The sequence below is a fragment of the Macaca mulatta genome, chromosome 2 (genome assembly GCF_049350105.2).
Source record: "Macaca mulatta isolate MMU2019108-1 chromosome 2, T2T-MMU8v2.0, whole genome shotgun sequence".
Taxonomy (NCBI): Eukaryota; Metazoa; Chordata; class Mammalia; order Primates; family Cercopithecidae; genus Macaca; species Macaca mulatta.
The window spans coordinates 190124541-190146053 of NC_133407.1; the positions used below are offsets into that span (position 1 = coordinate 190124541).

General features: G+C 32.0%; 1 protein-coding gene across 4 annotated transcripts in view; it reads right to left on the minus strand.

Moving 5' to 3' along the window:
• The window catches only part of EPHA3 (EPH receptor A3), a 357743-nt gene that overhangs the window by 43305 nt on the left and 292925 nt on the right, over positions 1 to 21513 (minus strand). For all 4 annotated transcript variants that reach the window (XM_015129202.3, XM_001083136.3, XM_077994063.1 and 1 more), the window contains exons 10-13: positions 19926 to 20051; positions 13746 to 13931; positions 3807 to 3868; positions 1307 to 1516 (exon numbers count right to left, since the gene is read on the minus strand). In XM_015129202.3, the coding sequence (XP_014984688.1) occupies positions 1307 to 1516; positions 3807 to 3868; positions 13746 to 13931; positions 19926 to 20051 (584 nt within the window). The remainder of the gene's footprint in view (positions 1 to 1306; positions 1517 to 3806; positions 3869 to 13745; positions 13932 to 19925; positions 20052 to 21513) is intronic.

A 21513-nucleotide genomic window follows, 5' to 3' on the forward strand; every position in this document is an offset into this window, starting at 1 on the left:
GTAGTATTAATAGTAATGCTTATTAGACATTTACTTGTTGTTTATATTTTCTAAATTTCTATCACATAAAGAATTTTCTTTAAAGAAAAACTTAAAAATTAGCTGGGGCATGTGACCCATGCCTGTAATCCCAGCTACTCAGCAGGCTGAGGACGGAGGATCACTTGAGCCCAGGAGAATCACTTGAGGCCAGGAGTTTGAGGCTGCTACAATGAGTCATAATTGTGCCACTGCACTCCAGCCTGAGTGACAGAGTGAAGCCCTGTCTAAAAAACAAAAAACAAACACAAAAGAAAATAACAACAGAAAAGACTGTTCACAAAAGATTCAAATACATTTTGAATTAAATGGATGCAAATGAAAACATATGCATTTAATTAATCCTAACTGATAATAGTAAAATTAATGATAACACCTAGTTTTATCAAGAGTGTAGTAAAGTGTGCTTTTAAAATAGTCACATAATCTTTGACACAAAACATTCATTTTTAGGAATGTATCATTAGAAAATCATGAGGCTCATAACAATTATGAATGCAGACAGATCATTTATACATTTGTATAAAATATGAAATAACTAAATATAATAACAATTCGCTCACTAATTAGGATTTGATTTAAGAAAAGATAAAACAATATAGAACACAGCAACCTACTAAACATCAAAACTTAAAGATTATTTATTGACAATGAAATATATTCAAGAAATGTATTGGTATGGAGATAAATGGCATACAATTGTATTATAAATAATTATATTTAAATAATATATTCATGAACATGTTTGTATGTAAGAGTATGAAGAAAAATTTGGAAGAATTGACTCACAATCTTGTAAATGTTTTCTGTGGATGCACAATTATGGATAACTTTTCTTTATACGTCTGTTTTGACATTTTTATAATAAAAATAGGTGTTACTTATTAAACATTGATTTGAAAGTGTTTCAAAATGACATGTAGTGGGTCCTGAGAATTTATCTATTCTGCTAGCTCAGGGTGACTCAACCATGGTGAAAAGATGGATACATTTAAAAATATCAAGATTTGAGGAAAGTGAGAATCCTGCTTTTGGTGGGGAATATTAAACTAAGGTATAGAAATTCAGAATTAGAATCATTAAATGTTAAAACAGTGATCATCTATTTACCCAGAATAAATAATAATATTTTAATTTTAAGATACGTTTTCTTTATGAAAAACATAATTGACAACACATTTTGGGTCATGATTTCTACTTATTTACAAGTCAACATGATATGAGATGGAAAACAACGATAAAAGAGGAGAAAATCTGAGTTACTCACTCTTGTTGTATAAGCAGCTTCCGGGTCATCCTCTAGGACACGAGAAAGTCCAAAATCAGACACCTTACACACCAAGTTACTGTTGATCAAGATGTTCCGAGCAGCGAGGTCTCGGTGAACATAGCCCATATCTGACAGGTACTTCATGCCAGATGCTATCCCTCGAAGCATCCCCACCAGCTGAATGACAGTAAACTGGGCATCGTGTTTCTGTGAAGCAGTTCAAATGTACAATTAAGATATGTTCCTATTTCTTTTTTTTTTTTTTTTTTTTTTTTTGAGACGGAGTCTCGCTCTGTCGCCCAGGCTGGAGTGCAGTGGCCGGATCTCAGCTCACTGCAAGCTCCGCCTCCCGGGTTCACGCCATTCTCCCGCCTCAGCCTCCCGAGTAGCTGGGACTACAGGCGCCCACAACCGCGCCCAGCTAATTTTTTGTATTTTTAGTAGAGACGGGGTTTCACCGTGGTCTCGATCTCCTGACCTTGTGATCCGCCCGCCTCGGCCTCCCAAAGTGCTGGGATTACAGGCGTGAGCCACCGCGCCCGGCCATGTTCCTATTTCTTAAAGATGTATCTTTATTGGTTAAAATCTCACATATTGAATTTTGTAACAAGACTGACTATACACCCTTTTGTCCTAAGCACTCAAGACAAAGATATGTGGCAAATGGACACAAGGCTGAAACAAAGTAACACAGTGGCGATGTTATCAAATACTTTGTAACAGGAAGTATCTTAACGTTCTTTGACTTCAGTTTAAAAGCAAGGACTTTACTGGTCCTTAAATGACAAAAAAACACTAACTCCTCCTCAGACTCATTAAGGTTAAGAACAACAAAATGAAATGAATCTTGTGGCTAGTTTAGGTTGATATTTATTTGTTTGATTGAATTTTTATTTCCCCTTCTTTGTTTCCTGATATTTTATGAATCATTTCAAATAAGGTGGATGCTACATTTTTAAACATTATCATAAATAATTAGCTCATAATTAGTCAAAATATTTATTGGATATTTGTTTTTCTACCCACCTCTGAGTTGCAGGTCACAAAATAGAAAGCAATAAGAAACTAAATCACATAATCCAGCTTCCAATCTAATTTAATCTTGGATTAAAATAGAAACACAAGGTTTAAAATGTATAGATAATGCATGAATATAAAATGTCCATGTTTAATTATAAACAATAATTTTGAAATAATATTTATCATATTTTAACTCACTTGATTTTGAAAATGTTTATTTTTGAAATAATGATTGTGAAAATAATTGCTATTAAAATTTTTATTTGGGTAATGGATTTTAATATAAAGCATATCCTTTCTCACTCTTAGAAAATTTAAAATTTTCTTCCATGATTATGAATGATACTACATATTTTATCTATCTATTTCTCTATCTTTCTGTCATCTACCTATCTCAATTTATGTAGCACCAAAAGCACCTTCAGGACAGGGCCTGTCTTTTCTGATACCCTGCAATGACTGGTAATTGGTATTGTCCTGAACTTCATAAAATGTTGAACACGATATTTGTTGAAATAGATGGAAATTTAACATATACACTTTCATATGGTGAAATATAGTATGTCAAAATATGGCCAGGTGCAGTGGCTCATGCCTGTAATCCTAGCACTTTGGGAGGCTGAGGAGGGTGGATCACTTGAGGTCAAGAGTTCTAAACCAGCCTGGTCAACATGGTGAAACCCCATTTCTACTAAAAATACAAAAATTAGCCAGGCGTGATGGTGGGCGCCTGTAATCCCTGCTATTCGGAAGGCTGAGGCAGGAGAATCACTTGAACCCAGGAGGCAGAGGTTGCAGTGAGCCGAGATTGCACCATTGCACTCCAGCCTGGGCAACAAGAGCAAAACTCCATCTCAAAAAAATATAGATAGATAGATAGATAGATAGATAGATAGATAGATAGATAGATAGATGCATAGATAGACTGATAGATGATAGATAGATAATTGTATAAAGCTTACCAATCTAAAGAATTAATATACATATCTAACACCAAAATGATACATCTAAATTGAAACTATATATACTTTAGCATTAGAGCACATGCTTATTTTCTGAGTAGACAGCACTATTTGGAAAGTAGATGGTCTGTCTTATATCAGACTGTGATTAAATAATTATATCAGACTGAGATTACTTAAAATAAAAAAGAGACTTTCTGTCTTACATCAGTGGGTTTTATTACTTGCTTTAGGATTCTTTTTTATTTTTATTTAACGAGTGTGAATCTTGGCAGTATAAAAAGACTCTTTTGAAGAAGAATTCACGAATCTGTTTTAAAAATATAAACCATTAACATATGAATGCTGCAAAATAAAGGTGCAATTTTACAGCCCTCCTCTGTCTATTTAGCCTCAGAAAATTTCAGTTTTACTTTAAACTTAGATTACCGAATTGCTTGGCACAGTGTTGGAGGGTGTCTCTAACACTTTCAGCAATTTATTCATATATATGTATGTGTGTGCATCTTACTTACACGTAAGAAACTATCCAAGGAACCATTTTCCATGTATTCTGTGACAATCATAACTGGCTTACCTAGGTATACAGTAAATAATAAATAATAGTTAATCAGTACAGTTCAACAAGTGTTATACAATGAACATATATAATACAGTTGGATACACCTGATGATTATAGAGATGTAAGAACTTTACCTGTCTTCCAATAAGTTGCAGCAAAAAGCCCTAGGTTTCATTAGAAAATAAAACATTAAAAACCACAAAAATTGGAGAAGATTGGTTTCCAGAACAAAGGCCCATGACCAATAGTATCTAAACTGATTTAACAGGTCTTTCAAGTAAAGACAAAATATGCCCCTTTCCTCTCTTTAATGAAATTCTCACTAATCTTCAACACCAAATAGTTCTGCCTTCAAGCCCAAGATAACGTTAGGAATTTAGCATTTATTTATTCTTTCTATGGGTATTTATATGCGCTATGTGTGCTCATACACATATATACGTGTAGGGCACTGTGGTAGGTATTCTCTTTTGTGCTGCTTAGTGGGGAGCAAGTAGATCAAAATTCCTGCCTTTATGGATTCCACACATGAGTTCTACAAAACAATTCAGAATAACAGTTATAATTATTTACCATATTTGATTAACACTTAAAAATTATGAAATCAATGCTGACTATGTTTAAACGGAAAATAAAACTGAAATTAAAATTGCTATTGGCAGTAACTTGTAATACCCATTTTGCAAATATGTAGCCTAAAATACCATGAAACCTTTAACCCAGCATTTTACTGTATTTAAATAACAGTAATTGTGCATAAGATACTGGTGTAATTAATTTATCTATTAACATATTAAGTATTATTATTTCCATTTTACACATGAGAAAACTGAGACACAGAGGTTAATTAACTTGCTGGGCATCATACACCTAATGAGTTATAAAGCTAAAAGTCACAACCCGAACACACTATGCTGTCGCTTTCGGAAACTGATAATGCGGGAAAAATGTAACACATGAAAAAGCATCAGACACAAAGGTGCTAAGTATACTGGATACACAGAGTTATGAATATAACAAATGTTCCACTACAGATAATGATTTAGTCAGTTATTGCATGTTAAAGCTTTGGATGATTTTAAATTAAAATGATGACCTGAAGACTGTAGTATGTTAGACAATTGTTATAGCATAATATTATGCAAAGCTGAAAATATAATTCTGTATACATTATGGTAACAACTAGGAAGATTATATAAAGCTAACATTTTAAAAAGAAAAATACCAAAAAAAGGATGTGTTGATATAAAGGAAATACTGATAATTGTTTTTCATGATTAGAATTATGTAACATTGCATTAGGTACTTGACATTTGTTGTATCACTTAATCCTCACAGCTTACTCATGCTTTAGCAATATACATTATTCCAATTTTACTGATTCCTATCCAGAAAACATTGTAGGTTTAAGCAACTTGTTGAGGTAATACAATTAGATAGTAGTCAAGCAAATTTTAAACATGACCACCTCTAATTTCAAAACCTATACCATATTACCACACTGTAATTCCCTTACTTTATTATTATTATAACACTATTTTAGTTATAAGTCCAGCATTTTACAGGAAGGAAAATCACTCCTTTTCCAAGTCCAGAAGACCTGAATTGAGTCCTACTTGAGTACTACTGAAAATTCATGAGCAAATAACAAATTTTAAACAAACATTAATGTACACCTAACTGTATAACACAATTTTAATTTTTCCTCATATGTGTCTTATTTATCATGAGGCTAGTTTGCATTCTGATGCTAGAAAATACTTTCCTTTTCTTGATTTTTTTCCTTTCATGTGTAAAAACTGTAATTTATACAGAATGTAAATTATGAGTTAGCATCATGAAGGTTATACTTTTACATTCAGTAATTTGAATATATTCCAGGAATTATGTCTTATTTATTAAGAAAAAATCTATTTAAATTCTATAGTTTCTGAGATAATTTTTATACATGTTACAACCACTTAATACATTGATATGCTTTCCATTAAAACACTGATTTATGTTTTTAAGGCACCATATAACATCTATCTAGTTAATGTAGTAATATCTGAAAAATTGCTTCAGTCAAAACCTTGAGCCCCCAGAACTTGCTTTATCAAAATTCCAACTAAACTTTGATTAAAAAATATTCAGAAAGAAAGGTAAGATTCACCATTTCCTTGGAAACTTAGATCTCTCCTGAATTAGTATCAGATCCCTAAAGACTGTTTGATTCTAGATGCCTGGCCTGAAATGAAATGGATGAGTAAATGAATGAATGAATAAAATCCTGCATATGTGTGCTTTCTGTAAATCTCCATCAGTTTCTGTCTTTCCTCCTTCATACAGTGCTGGGAGGAATGATATGTTACCAAAATTCAATGCATACTTCAAATGCAGTCACAGATATTTTGCCTCACACCGCCAACTCTGAATATCATTGGCCAGTTACTGTATTTTTATACTACTCAGACCTTTGCTTATCACTCCTTTCCTTCTGGCTCCCAGCATTATGACCATTTCATTTCTCATTAGCATGTCTAGTGGAATGTTTAGGAAATGAAATAAAAGTAGCTGAAAAATCAAACCAGTCAATTAAGTCAAAGCCCCATGACCATTCAGAAATCAGATCAGCTTGCATTTAACTCTATCATTCAGGTATTTGTAAACACATCAGTTAAGATGGACAAGTCTGAAAATGTGCTTTGAATTATGTTCAAAGATTCTACGAACCAAATGTACAAAGAGTAAACAGAATCACAAATATTCTACCTTGGAAAATAGTATCTTGACTTAGAGTTTCCCTTCCATTGTGATTTTGATTATGATAAATAGGATTAAAGAAAAAAGAGATTTCAGTAGTGGCGAGAACTAGTTCTAACATGCATTAAATGTGGTGGGAAATTATTTATAAAATGGCAGCTCATCTGCACATTATGCCATGTATTTGTACTCAAGTTTGCATGCTCTTTCAGGTCTATTTTGATTTACAAATGACATGATCAGCTTCCTCAAGACAAAGCCAGTATCATTTGCTGCTCTCAGAAACCCCAAAACACATCTGGGTATACATACTAAACTCAATGAAAGTACTATTCTATGACTTGTTGAAATGAAACCATCAAAAATGAGCAACACAAAATTTGCAGTGGAGTTTTACTTTTGTTCTCAAGTTGATTTATGAGTATAGATAAAATGGTGATCTTTCACAATTGTAGAGTAAAGGGAAGCAAATCAGTCTGTTAGAATCAGTTCCTTTTCCCAACTATCCCCAGTGGCTCAGAGCTATTACTAATCATTGAATTGCTGCTTGATGACAGAAGAAATGTGATTCAAAATGTCTAAGAATTCCAGATTCAGCACCAGCTGTTTTACCAAAACTTTCTCAATCACATTTCTTATAAAGAGTGTATAGGTGTATATATATATATGCATATGTATGTGTATATATTTATTAATATAAATATAATAAATATATTTATTTATAAAATAAATAAAAATATAAAATAAATAAAAATATAAATATAAAATTTTATATAAAAAATATAATATATAAAAATTTATATAAAATATAAATATAATATATAAATAAATAAAAATATAAAAATAAAAAATATTTTATTAATATAAAATATATACACATACATATGCATATATATACATATACAAAGAGTCAGTCATAAAGATATTTTCTTTGAAATTTTCTAACACATTTTGTTTTCTAGATTAAAATATTTTCATTCAAACATAAACTTTGTCAGATATTGAAATATGAAATATTTACATTTAATAATTTCAAATGGAAATGTTATTAACTCCCTATTAACAACAATATTTGGGTCTAACACTTTACCTCTTATTTTCAAAAGGATTGAACACGCTCTAATGAGGGTAAATTATAAAATTCAAACTTTTGACCTTAGCCACTAGCAATCTATATAATCAGTGTCAAGATGGAAGGAAAAAAAAAAAAAACGGGAGATGGAAAGTTGAAAAAAATTGACAAAATTTGCCTATTTCCAGGAAAGAAGACTTGAATCATCTTTGATGAGAATAAAAAATGTTTCATAGATTTTCACATATTATACCTAATTGATAACAATATTGTAATGAATATTGAACTGAAATATTGAAATGAAATATTGAACTGACTTAGGGTATTTTTTTCTGTGGGTTTCTCATTAAATCATTGTAAAAGTACAGGACAATGTCTTCCAAATTCCATTTTAATCAAGACATTACTCTGCGGAAATGACCCCTATTACATCTCTGAGTTAATGACAGCAGAGACTAAGCCCATTTGTCTGTAGTTCTAAATCCAACACCTATCAGTGTGCCAGCTACAATGGATCAAATTAGGTCTATAATTTCAGACTGGCCAGGGATAATCTCTCTCTTCAAAATCAGGATGAGAAACACTTTCTCCAAGACATCCTTAAACAACAGTACTCTATAGTCCTAACACATAGAATGCTTTACATTTGGCTGCTTGAAAAATATTTTTATTTATGCTTAACTTGAAACAAAATTCAACATAATCAAAGATAACAACTAATTTACTGTCCCTTACTCTAGTTAGACTTGAGTCATGAGGTAAGCACAGTAATATAAATCATACAGTAAGTGGAAAGAATGTACATAGTGATCTGAATATGTTGTTTGATTTTATAAAAAGTTTTGTTCTTTTCTCCTTTCTAAGCTTTCTACCTTTTATTTATTTGCTTGTCTAATTTGAAAAGTTTCTTTAAAAAAAAACAAACAGGATTTCAAGAATATCAGTGAAGACTGTCATTATTAGAGTGTTCAAAATGATGCAAATAAAGGAGCTGATTTATTTGCAAAAGCCAAAAAAAAAAAAAAAAAGGTTTAAGATTTCCTGTACAATATTGAATTGAAATAATAAAAACAGGCTTTTTGTTTTTTCTTGAAAAGAAATGTTTTTAAAGTTTTACTATTAAATATGACGTTTGTAGGTTTGTTTGTATTTGTTTGGGGGCTGTTCACATACCTTTATCAGGAATACAAATTTTCTATGTATGATGTGCTAATAAAAAATTAAAATTAAAATAGCTTATTTAAGAACTGTTAAATACAAAACCAACTTTTCATACTTGGAATAAACTACACTTTAGAAATAATGTAATATTTTTTTTGATACACTTTCAGATCTGGCTTCACAATTATTCTAGTGTTATAAAATTTTTGTTTATGCATTACAATAATGTTATTATACATTCTGATAATAGCTGTATAGTTTGGTATCAAGATATTACTAGCCTCAGGATTTAGATGCGATACTTTTTCTCCCTTTCTGAAAAGGTTGTGTAAGACCACAATTACTCAGACAGCCACTAAACTAGTGCAACATCATATTTTTTCTTTCTCTAGAATATTTACTGTATATGTAAACTAGTGCTCTTTGGGCACATGCAAATCGCACAATAACAAATTTTGTAGGTTGATCTTAATTTTTCAAAAATATCAGAAAACCATCCTATCCACATAAATGAGAAAAATACACAATGCCACACTTTTTTATAAGTCAAAATGGCCAATTCATCCAAGGGACATAAGTGGACAGTGATGAAGAAGCAACAAAAGCTGTTTAAATATGTAAAATTAACATTCCCTGTCTTGTATTTTTCTAATATATGGAGCAGTGATTTTTATAGTTTTGTTGATGTGGTTAGACAGTCATGTTCTGAACTCATTTAACAATTTGTAGCCATGAATGCATGATAAAACTTGGGTCATTAGGGTTTCGAAAATTTGTTATCCTAACAAACTATCTCTGTAAATTACTAGTAAAGTAAGTACAACATATGTATTGTCTTTTAAGATGAAATGAAGTGTAGTACACTTGAGATAAATTCAGAATATTTTGAGAGAGAAATAGACAGAAAATAACAAGAATTTGGCATTGTTACTAAATGATGACCTCTTATTCCAGAAATGTGTCCTTACCATACGTGCAGAGAAATAGGCAAGTGGAAGCCAATGACAAAGCTTTTGGTGAAAGTGGATACTCATGCCAATATAGATAGGTTTTAATTATGAAAATCATCTTAACGTTCTGCCCATAACATTCGTCAATAATACAAAGTTACAGGTAAGTTACATGGTAATTTTTTTAAATTTCCTGAAAATAATGCAAGACAGAATACATTAATCTCATCCAATATAACTCCTTCTATTTCACTAGGTGAAAAGTGGCCAATGGAAGGTGTTCTTGGAGTCTGAACATTATTTGACTAATGGTGTGATGGCAGAAATATCAAACATTTGCTAGAAACAAGTTCTATCCTTTTGAACTTAAGCTAAAATTGATAACACATGTTAGTGCCTCGTTCTGAGCAGAGCCTGTGCCCCCCCGGCTTTCTGCTACTTTGAAGATCAGAGACTCTCTCACCTTCTCCTGTTTAAGACCATCAGGCTCAAAAACATTAAAATTGTTTGTGGCTAAACTCAAATAAATGAAAATATAATGACTGAATAAAAAGCTTTAACAAAAGATTTCTTCAAATGATTTGAAAATCATACATTATATTAGACCTAGTGTTTCAAAGCACACAATTGAATAACAATAATAAACAGATCTATCTTTGAGCAAAAAAAAAAGAATTAATTTCAAGAATTTTTTTCTATACACCCAGATTGATTGGTAAAATCTCAAACAACCAGAGGAGTAATTTAGATTTGCACCATTTTTTGCCACTTAATATATTCTTATATAATCTCATTTGATCTTCAGTATCTGAAAATAGTAAGGCAGTACTTTTTAATTTTATGTTACAAGTGAAGAAATGAGTATCTGTAAATTGTTTGATTTGTAGGAGTTCTCAGAGGAGTAAGGTTGTTTGAGAACTTGAACTCAGATCATTGATTATTAATCTAGATATTGACATGTCTGCTTTTGAAAATACTATTTGGTTCATTAAATTATAAGCTCTGCATCACCTAGTTGTGTGTGCAGGTGCATGTGTGCGTGTATGGATGTGCTTTCTGAACTCTGCAGGTAGATTGTTTTAGAAGTCTCAGGAAACAAAGACAACAACAGCAGTAGAATAAATAGCTTCTTTTGGAGACATAATCGCTGTGTGTGTGTGTGTGTGTGTGTGTGTTAAATACAACATATCAACTTTATTGTAAAGAGTTTCTATTTCCTCTCAGATGTTACAGGGTGCCAGACTTAGAGCTTATAAATATGCCACCAAGGAGTTCAAAATCTAATTCTAGGGCTACTACTCTATTATATTTACAATATATGAGATGACTGGGATTTATATAGTCAGATTTGGCAGCTTCTTACATGCTTATTTGACCAGGGAGATATATCAAAGTTAGAACTCTCACCCTAAGAATAAGGCAGTTGTAACCCATATTAGAATGTTACAGAGTCAGGCTTGAATAAGATGTTTAATATATAATATCTGCAATTTTTAATGGTCATTTTAGTGTATTTTTCTACGTTTTTTGTCTTAGAGATTGTTTCATAGATTTCTTTGTCAGTTTACCATAATCTATATTTAATTGTTTTAGTTTTATATCTAAAGGAAATTTGCCACAATATTTATAGTTTAATGTTGCTTATCATTCAGTAAATGCATTTATAGGAAACAGGAAATATAATGAGTAGCTTTCATAATTCATAACACTGAAAACAAAAAAATAAACTCATGACTGACAAAATAATAGATTTTATTAGTAAGCTTAAATTAGAACCTAATATTTGTTTGATAGTGACTTTTAGTGCACTTTTTTTCTTAATTATACTTGTTGAAGAAGTTAGTTTATTATTCTATTCAAGCTAAAAAGTAATCATTTTTTTCATCACTCTCTGGGTGATAGAAGTCGTTATTTAAATGCACTCCTTTGAAAAGTGTATTCAATTTAATGAATCAAATACTAAAGAAAGACCTATTGTTAGAAGATATCGCTGTTTCCTTCCTTCCTTCCTTCCTTCTACCTTCCTACCTTCCTTCCTTCATCAATAAATTTTTTATTTTTCAACATTGGTAAATTAAGTATCTATTATGATCCAAGATTTATTTTAGTCACTTGTCATCAAATAACAGGGGTTTTTGCCTCTTTGAGAGTTTATACTTTGTTTTAAATATTAAGGATTATTAATAGTTCCAGAAATGTTTGAAGACTGAGGAATGTCTCACTATGTTAGAGAAGATTTTTAAAGTAAGGATATAAAAGAATAAGTAGAATACAGGAAAAGACAAGTAGAAACCTATTTGGGTTCAGAGTTGGGGATGGGGTGAAATGAACAGAAGAAGTTCCCAGTGCTACCTCTAGCACTTTCTAGTTACACAAGCTAATTACCCTTTATAGTTATTGTTTGTTCAAATGTAAAAGAGAAACTATCATGTCTCACTTGCAGGGTAGGGGTAAGAATGAAATAATGTCATAGTATAATGTGGGCACATAATAGATACTTCATAATGAAAAACTTGTAAAAACTGAGAGTTAGAAGAATGGCTTCATAAGTACAGGGGAGTTTTCTCTTCTTCCCAGGAGGCTCAAGAGCTAAAAGGCAACTACTTGATGCAGGTGTAATGGAGAACATTAAATGGCTAAATGACACTAAAATCCCAACGAGACATGATACTATAACTGTACAGATATGAAACAGTATAGCCTTGCTCAGAAAAAACAAAGGATTCATACATTTTCCCAATCCTTGCTACTTATGCCCATGTTTTTTATTAATTATTAACTTAACATTTAAAAATGTTTTTTATCAGAATATTTCTATTAATATGGACTGGTTTTGTGGAGCACATAGGCAAAAAAAAAAAAAAAAAAAGCCTTATAAGAATTAATATGGGCTTACAACATGTGGTTGAACTATTTCACATTGTTAAATTCTTAATTCCACTTTTCATAGAGGAACACTCAAAAGGAAATCAAAGTCTATTTCAATTAAACCATGTTCTCATGAGGAAGGAAATGCCTTTTTAGTCACACTAAAGTGAGAATAAGTATTAGTGCCATTTGGAAAATGCTCTATATAATGTTAAGGAGAAATATCATTATGAAAAATCTGTCTGTTGGTAACCATAGAGTATGTAAATGTGGTGCCAATGAATTATCCCCTAAAGGATGCCAAATTCCCTGCCATATGTTGTCTTTCACTCTAAAGAGTTTGCTGCCAATTCTGCTTATTCTTCATCCTGAGCTCCAAAATCTTGAGGGAAAAACTCCCAGAGTATTCTCAAGGGACTTTCATAGGGATTAGAGCCAAAAATCACAGATCTGCCTCACAGGATCCCGTTTGAGCCCTGCTGGAGAAACCATCATGGAAATAAGTTCACATCTCTATCATTGGCTGTGAGCCAGAGCCTCCCCAGAGCAGTAAGAATCCACCTGGGTTCCTAGCTCAGAACTACTGAAAATCCATAGAGAACCAACAAACGGCCTTGGGTCTATTGTGATCCCAACCTGTACAGCTCAGAAGCATTTCCTAGACTCCCATAATTTTCCTAAAGACGGGGATGCAGGAGGTGGGAGGAGGTTAAAGATTTGGAAACTTAAATAAAGCTGATGAACAATAAAAGAAAAGGCAGCTAGCTGGGAGTTCCTGTCAAGCTTGAGTCATTGTTTTTCTTTGCTACTTACATAGCGGAGAGTTCCCCCACAATCCTCTTCTTAACCATCTGCTAATCAGCGTACCTTTAAATGTGTAGCTTCTATTATTTTTTACAGTTTTTTGAGTACTGTCAATAGAATACTATCTAAAGGTCTGCTCTATTTTCAGAGAAAGGCATGCAATTCCTAAATTAGTATTTTTGATAAAACTGAGACACTTATGAAGAAAAGTCAAAATTCTTAAATGGTTGGGGTTGGGTTTAAACAACCTCTGCTCAACATACACAAATGCAAGTCTTATGACTACTTTACTTACTTTTAGTGACAACTCCTTCCAGTCGAATGATATTGGGGTGGTCAAACTGTCCCATAATGCTTGCTTCTCCCAGGAAGTCTCTCCTTTGCTTTTCTGTATAGCCCACTTTCAGGGTCTTGATGGCTACCGAAATCTCCTTTTTTGAGGGAAGTTTTAAGCGACCACTGCACACCTCTCCAAATTCACCTGTTATAAAGCAGAACAACGACAACAAAATGTAAGGAATTATATAATAAAAACTCATCAGTAGAGAGCAACTGTTTACTTTCAAAATTTCCATTTAAACTCTTTGTGCCTTTGACCTGCAAGATGTACACTCTAGTACTCCAAATTATTTTGAAAGATAATCATATGAAACTGCCTAGAAAACCTCAGGAGAGTCTCCCCCTGTTGGAAAATGAACCTTGTGAAAATTCCATATATTTTAAAGTATGACACTATAAATAATGTAATGTAAAAGGAGAGATAAGTTGAAAGCTGCAAATAATAGATTTTTTACCCCTTGTTGTCATAGCTACCATTACCTCAGAGAAATTAACAGGACAGCACAAATGGTGACTAAATGTGAGCATTGGATTAAATTTCAGATATTTTAACAATTCTGTTTTTACTGAGGGTCAATTTGGCTATATATTCAGACTCTAAAAATGAGAGGCAAAGCATCTGCTATCAATTTATTTTATTGGAGTATTGGTGTGTTGCATTACTGACATACTAGCTATAAAATTCTCTGGGCTTCTGGAGGACAACAACAATATAACAGTATCAAATAAAAATAACATGTCTTATCTAAATACTGTAGAAATATTTTTGATTCATCTTCTTCAATTTAAAAAAATGTCTTAAATGTGCAATTAATCCAGAATTTGTCCCATGTAGAGTGTTACTGACTTTTAAATGTTATAGTCCAGTTGATATAAAACTGCCTAGAACCAGTATGGACACTACCTTCAAAATACATTTTTACTGAGAGATTTACTTATCCTCAATTCATGACGTTTGGAGCTCCCTTAGAGCAGGGACCCTTTACATTTCTTTATCTGTACCTGTGCTGCCATGATGATTGCCACACAGGAGTTCTACAGAATGTCCTTTGCTCATAGAAGAACTTCTAATGTAGTGTGGATTGTCAGATATGTTTTGTGTCACATTAAAAATAGTTTTAATATCAAATGAGCTTTTCCTGAAATATTTTAGAATTAATTATATGATTAATTTTTGGCTCTTGAATGAGTGGAATCATAATCTTGGTCCAATTTTCTTTCTGTGAATTTTCTACAAGCTTCATGCCCTACGTGTCAGTCAGAGTGAAGTGATATGATTCTTCTCTATTTTTGTTTTCAAGCAAGTGGTTAGACCCACAAAAGTAGCAGGTTGTCCTATTGATTTGCCAACTACATGACTACAAATGGTGTCTCGCTCCCCAGGAAGCTTTCACCTTCCCCAGGCTTGACTCATTCCCAGAAATCCATTCTTGCCCTGTTTTCAAAGCAATGACTTATGCTTTAATTTGGCAAAGTCACTTAAAATCCAAAAGCAGATATTCATGCATTTATTTAATAAATATTCATACTAGTAACAGTATTGTATACAGCATGAAACACAGAGAGATAGATATAACGGTAAACAGGACAGGACTAGTTTATTCCCTTGGAGGAAGTGTAGAGAAGATAATGATATCCACAGCTATAGTGTTCCTTAGGATACAGAAAGAATCAGGGAGTAGAACTCGAGAAAGCTCATTGATCTTGCTAATTCCAAGGAAGAATATGCCATTTAGATATGAGAATATTAGGAGAAAGAGAAGCAATGGAGTGATAAAATTATTCTCACGATTGTAAATAAGAGTGAGTTTCTTTCCTTATACAGGGTTATCTGAATATTATCAGAGAGCTCCCATTCACTTTGTTTCACTTTGGGTAAACACTAAGCTCGGGAAAACCAGAAAGTTCTGCCATTATCATAAGTCAACATGGTATAATAGAGCATGTTTTAAATGTAGATGTCATCACCACATATTCTAAGTGGCATGTCACTTGTCAGTTTACAGCAGTGATAGTACAGAACTGTGGTTAAGAGCATGGATCCTGCAGCCAAATTGCTTTGGGTCTAATTCTGACTCTGCCACATATTAGCTGTGTGATTTTAAGTAACTTAACCTCTTTGTACCTATCTTTTCTTATTTCTATGGGGATACTAATTGTATCTACCTCATAAAGCTGTTGTGGGATTAAAGGAACTGACGTATGTTAAGTACTTGAAACAGTGCCAGACACACAGTAGGTGACATCTAAGTGTTGGTCACTATTTATCTCTCTGAGTTCAGACCCACCTAAAGGATAAATTGCCTAACTACTCTTTAAGAGTTTCTGTTTAAATCAAACTGACAAATGAATACAAAAGTGCTTTATAAAATGCCAAATTCTATGCTAATGTAAGAGATGGTTATGGTAATGATGGTGATAACAAGACTCATGTCTTACTGGAGAAGTATTTGTAAAGGAGAGCATACTAGGGATATGAAAGGTAGGAGTTAAATTTTAAATGAGTCAACTAAGAGTGTTCTCTGTTGTAAGTGGAACACCTGGACACATAAACATACCCATGTATATATTTACCTTCGAAATTCATGAAAATTGTGTTTCAGCGATGTTAGTTTTTTAAAATCCTCAAATACAGTAATGTGATTATTGCACCAGATAAACACTAGAAATAGCCACCAATAAGTTATAAAAGACATAGAAATGCTTAATATTAATTCAATTATATTTCCAATAATTTAACATAACTGCATTGGGAGAGCAACGATGGTTATACAACTCTGAAAATATACTGAAAATCACTGAATTGTAAACTTAAACAGGTGAACTTTATGGTTGGTAAATTATATCTCAAGAAAGCTGCTAAAAACAGAAAAAAAGGTTAAAAATAAAAAATAAAAGAACTGCATTGTAAAAGTTAACAAAGACTGGGCAAATGCAATTGGCAATCATTTCATCTGGCCAAGTTTTATATTATCTTATTCAATTAACTTTGCACCCATATGAAAAAAAATTTAGATCTTGTCATTTCTAGATAAAAGCTTGGCTACTAGATCTTGGTTTTTTAAATCGAGTAAGTAGAGCAATTTTTATCTGCTCTTTGAAATAGGTATGTTTATGAGAATGGGGACTGTATTCTGATTAAGATGCACAATGTAAAAGCTGCTCAAAATAAAATATCTTATGCTAATTTCATTTAAAGAAGAAGAAAAAAAAAACCCACGACATTTATTTAAGCAGAATTACCCCTTCCAGTACTAGCCTTAAAGCCTACCCTCCTTCTACTGTTTTAATAAAATAAGCATAATAAAAATATATATTGAATAATGCCTCTGTGTCAGCTAAGTCCCCTACATAAATTATCTTGTTTAATCCTCAAAAAAATACTAGGAAGAAGACACTATCATGATCTCCAGTGTCCATTGTGGGCTTTGAAGTTGGAAAGTACAAGATTCAAATTTTGGTTTTGCATTTGATGCAAACAAATCTATTCAAATGATCAGTTTTTGTTTATTCATGTGCTGAAATGGAGACAATAATACCTATCTAAAAAGGATAATAAGATTAAATATCATGGGAATGCACAGAATAAATTAAGGACTTAATAAGTATTTACTTTCTTCAGAAATTTTTAGTATTCAGTCGTTGAAAGAATGGTTGGATTGAGGAGTAAAACTAGGAATTGCAGTCATGAATTCCTCACTAATAGTAATTTACTACTGTGGGAAGCTAATTCATGTCTCAGTTTTATCATTTATCATATGAGTATAATTGTTTCCATAGTCCAATGTATACAAGAGAATTTCTGTAACATCAATTTATTTATGTAAAATTTCTGACAGAAATTTAAGAGAATTAGCCTATATATATACACATATACATATATATATATTCTTTCTGTAAATTTAATTGACTGTGAAAGTTATTTAGTGGGCTGAAAGGTTTGCCTTTCTAACAATGGAAGCTAGTCGGTAATCAATTTAGAATAATTACTAAATTTTTATAAATAACAAATTGTTTTTTAAAATTAAGAAAGTAGGAAGTAGTTAAATGTATATATCAAACAAGGTTGCCATTTGTTGATTGTTATAAAAGCTATTGTAGAAATGAGTAACATGCAGGTTTATTTATTATTATACTATTTAATTTATTTGTGTACATATTTCACATTTTACAAAACAAAATGATTAACAAATTGGTAGCTTTTAAGAATAATGATTTCATTTTCTAACTTGGTAAAGACAAACCCTCCGAAGGGTCATCAAGGCAGTTTAGAATTGGGTGTGTATATTATATTGAATTATTTCAGAGAAAGCACAACTAACCTTGAAGATATGCCTATTTGCAAATAAAATAAGTACAGTTCTATTGTTCAGAATGTGGCAAATGTGAATATTGGCTGTAAAACTCTGAACATAGGAATATATCTAATTATTTACATATATACTTGAAGAGAGAAATAGGAAGGAGGCTCTACTCTAATCTTTAATGAGCATCAGGGATTAAGTGATTCAGTATAAATAAACCTCCCCTTATCTCATTTATCAGCTGCTGTTTTCAGTGGTGTGCTTTGTCCCAAATCACTACGTTCGGGATATCTGAGTCTGTCAACAATATCTACTTAAAAAAATTTTATCAATGGAGAGGTACCTAAATTTCAACATCATAATAATCACTGCCTGGCTTCTGGACAGTGGCTTAGCAGAAGTAACCTTTTCCTCCTCTCAACATATTCTCCAGTTGATTGTTCAAAGTCCTCGTGCTGCATTTGCTACCACAGGCTCCATGCTGGAGAAAAGTGCACTCTTGTGGGGAAACATTAAAATCAGCCAGACTAAACCCTTCTGCATCATGGAGCTGTTCACAAATCAGGACTGTAGAAATGAAACACAGTAAACAATATATATATCTGTTTTGGCACTGGATCACCACAGACGTACAGCGAATATGTTTACTCTCAAGTCTTAGATTGTAAAAAAGAAGTTACTACTCCATTTTCCTTCTATGAACACGTGTTTCATATTTTAATATTACCTGCACATGTAAATTTTAGGATATAAAATTAAGACGATTAGGAGAGAAGCTCTAGTAAATTAACATTATATTTACATAATATGAATAATAAGATTGTCCTGTTCCCATACTACTACTTGATTTTTAAATACTACTTTGGTGTATAGAAAAAGAAACAAAGCATTACATGTACATTTTTGTAAAGACACATCACTCCCAAATATATAAATGCAGTACTTGCAGAAAATGTGATCTGATGTTACGCAAAGAATTCCTGTACCAATATAACTGGTTTATGTTTGTTTTGGGGAGTGACATTGAAGGATTAGGTACGAAATTTTAAAAAATAAAAGAACTGCATTGTAGTTTTTTTTATTGTTGAGCATGGTTCATTTTTACTTTTGGATAGTAGTTTTATTCCTGCGCATACTGCACATATTATGTGTTTATGTGTAAATATATAAAATACTGTTATTTTACAAATATGTGAAATTGTTCTTATAAATATGCAACTGTTATTAATCACTTACTAGGTGATTGTTAACGAATTTATCATTGTTCAAATTAGTAATTAGCACAAAGAGATAACTTTATAAAAGAAAAGCTTTAACACAATAAGACACTCAAAGTCAAGCAAGCATTAAAATGGAGCAACTTATGTCATTTAAAATATCCACTCAAGATAGTTGTGGTAAAATTTGTGTAAGAGGAGTCACGATTTTATTTTGTGTTGTTTGTTCTTTTAATTCCAAAAATGATTCTAAAATTGAAAATCAAAACTTTAAATTACCCGGCTTGTCTAAATTGAAATAGACTTTTATCCAGTTATCCTTATTCAACCCAATAGGTTCTGTGGCATCCGATCAGCACAGCTATGAGAAGACTCAGTTGTTGCTGCTGTCACATCAGAAATTTAATAAATCAAAAACAGCCATGGTCCGTGAGCCGGTAAGTCTGGCACCTTTGAACTCACTACATTCCATTAAATACTGCACTTATTTATTACTTGCCTTTGATCATGAAATCAGAAAATCCCCATTTCCTTAGGAACATACTTAGGTTTCAGAGACTGAGCAATCATGATTCACGTACAGTACTAAGTTGGCAGTAGGGTCATTGTGGTTACCTGCTCCAACAACTTTATCAATGGATATGTTGGTGGCATCCAATTCCTTGGCAAACTCATGAACAGCTTGGGTAGGGTCTTCGTATGTATGTGGGTCAACGTAAGTCCTGAGACCTGGAAGTTTTACTGTTTGAGGAAAGAAAGAAAGGCGCATTTGTAGGTAGATTTATAAAAACAATTATACATCAAATTTTATGACATTATTGGTTAAAAAAATCACCACCCCATAAGGTGCACAACCTTCAGTTTATTCTATAGTATAACATAAACTCGCAGTGACATTGGACTAAGTGATGAAAAATTTAAGAAAACATGTTCTCTATGATGAATCCTAAAAAAGAACCACAATGAGGAGCTTTCTTTGCAAAAACATCAGAAGGAAAACGCGTATTCAAAAAAGGGGATCTTAAGAAGAAAGATGATTCAGAACTGATTAGACTTAGTCATTACTACCAGGAGCAACAGTGAGTGAACACCATTATGCTATTGCATATTTATGATTACACAAATGTTATAATAACCAGATATCTATTACAATGCAAGATTGGAAAATAATTCAATACAATTATAAAGTGAGATAATGGCTGCAAGTATAGATAAATTAAAGGATATATAATGGCATACCTTCTGACACTATACTGCTTATATTAACATTCACAATCAAAATCTCCCACTGTAATTACAGATCTACTTTAAGCTGTTAGTAGGTGTATACATGTATGTATTATATATACACGCCAATATAGTATCAGTTAAATATAATCATATTGTGTAGCTTTACAACATAATTAGAGGTAAAATAAATATTGTCTATGGGTTGAATAATGGTGCTAAGGAGCTAAGTCCCAAACATTAGTCATATATGTAATTTATTAAATAAAAATCTCCTTTGTATTATATTTATTCATTAAATTATTCTGAAGGTAAAAATGTTCATATCCTGTAGTTAAAGTATTACAGACAACTGATACAGGATAATCATTTTAGATTTCATTTAATATTAATAAGATTCCTATAATTTAGAAAAATAACAGTGAAACAATTTGCAATTTTCAATAAACTAACTTTCTCTAAACAAAAACCCTGAGTTTTAAAAAAGTGATTCTAAGATCTACTAAAGTATATAAATATGCTCTAACATTAAAGGAAATTGCAATGTAACTTCTATGGTATATCTGCTAATACTACTGATTTTGCTTTTAATTTTGGTAACATTAACAGCATTGTTTTAGCATAGAATATGGATACTTAATAGTGCAATATATTTTCCTTCATTACATTAAATTATTGAAGTTTTTTTCTAATATAACAAATGAAATCAGATATTATTGTTTACAATAGTACTTCATAATGGGAGAATCTCATTGGCAAATTTGCAATTGAACACCCTGCGTGAACCAATCGTTTCTTTGAGTTAGTTTTGTAGTTTGTATTAAATAGTTGTGGAGACTGCAGATGCCCGCAGTTTTTCTGGGAGGCCTCAGTACAATGAACATTAGGCCAAGTCTAGGATTTCACAGTATGTGTTAACAAATGATCAATTCATTGAACTACAAGACAACTTCATGAAATCCATAGTTATAATGCA